This window comes from Hipposideros armiger, unplaced genomic scaffold, assembly GCF_001890085.2.
Source record: "Hipposideros armiger isolate ML-2016 unplaced genomic scaffold, ASM189008v1 scaffold_739, whole genome shotgun sequence".
Lineage (NCBI taxonomy): Eukaryota > Metazoa > Chordata > Mammalia > Chiroptera > Hipposideridae > Hipposideros > Hipposideros armiger.
Window position 1 is genome coordinate 695,784 of NW_017732089.1, and position 834 is coordinate 696,617.

Below are 834 nucleotides of genomic sequence, written 5' to 3' on the forward strand. Positions count from 1 at the left end.
TGTCTCTTACTTAGTCCATATTTTCTTTGTTGATGGAAGAACAGAGTTCCGACCATGGTGCAAACAAACATTCCAGAGAGGACCACAAAGATGCGGATGCAATCTGAGCTGCACAGAGACCTCTGGGCTGTAATTGGCAGAGGCCACGCAAGGGTTTTGGGGGAGGTCCTAGGCCTTGACCCCTCAGCCCTAGGCCTTGACCCCTCAGCCCGGCCTCCCCATCACCCCTGCCTCTCTCCTTCCCTTCTTTGCTCCCCCACCCCCACCATTGGACCAAGTCCTTTCCTCATCCCTAGACTCTTTATTCCCACTCCTAAGAGCTTTCCGGCTGCCTTTCGTCCTGGACTCACCTGTACGCATTCTCTCTGGGGGTGAGAAGTGGGGAAATAACTCACGTGGCCAGTGGGTTGAAAGAGCTGGGGCAGGCCTCCTTGTGAAGTCAGCCAGGGTCTGCATGTACCTGGCTGTCCTGGCCTCTGGCGTCTCTGGAAAAAACAGAGGGTGAGCAGCAGCCCACAGGGGAAGGCCTCAGAGGCCCGAGAGGTGTTGGTGGAGATGGGAAGGTAGAGACTGGCTGACCGAACCACTTGTGGAGATGGGCATGGAAGTGGGAATGTTAGTTGAGGGTGACCCTTATCCCAAGTGACTGGACAAAGAGTGGCCTGGAACTTACTTTCGGTGTAAGGTAAGTGCGTGGGTTGTGGGTGTGGGCCTGGGCCCTGCGATGGACGAGGGTTCAGCGAGGGGTTTGGATCACACTCGGTACACTCCTTGTCCCTGCACTCCCAGCCCTTGGGACAGGCACACTCAGCATTGGCGGTGACGGTGCAGTTT

The 834-nt window shown here is 56.5% G+C and overlaps 1 protein-coding gene across 1 annotated transcript in view; it reads right to left on the reverse strand.

Annotated features, from left to right (window-relative positions):
* CD27 (CD27 molecule) overlaps positions 1–833 on the reverse strand; it is a gene marked incomplete at its 5' end in the record, with an annotated part of 1,976 nt that extends 1,143 nt beyond the window's left edge. The window contains 3 exons of the mRNA XM_019627666.1: positions 11–127; positions 396–485; positions 674–833. Of these exons, the coding sequence (XP_019483211.1) occupies positions 11–127; positions 396–485; positions 674–833 (367 nt within the window). The remainder of the gene's footprint in view (positions 1–10; positions 128–395; positions 486–673) is intronic.
* Between the last annotated feature and the right edge of the window lies 1 nt (position 834).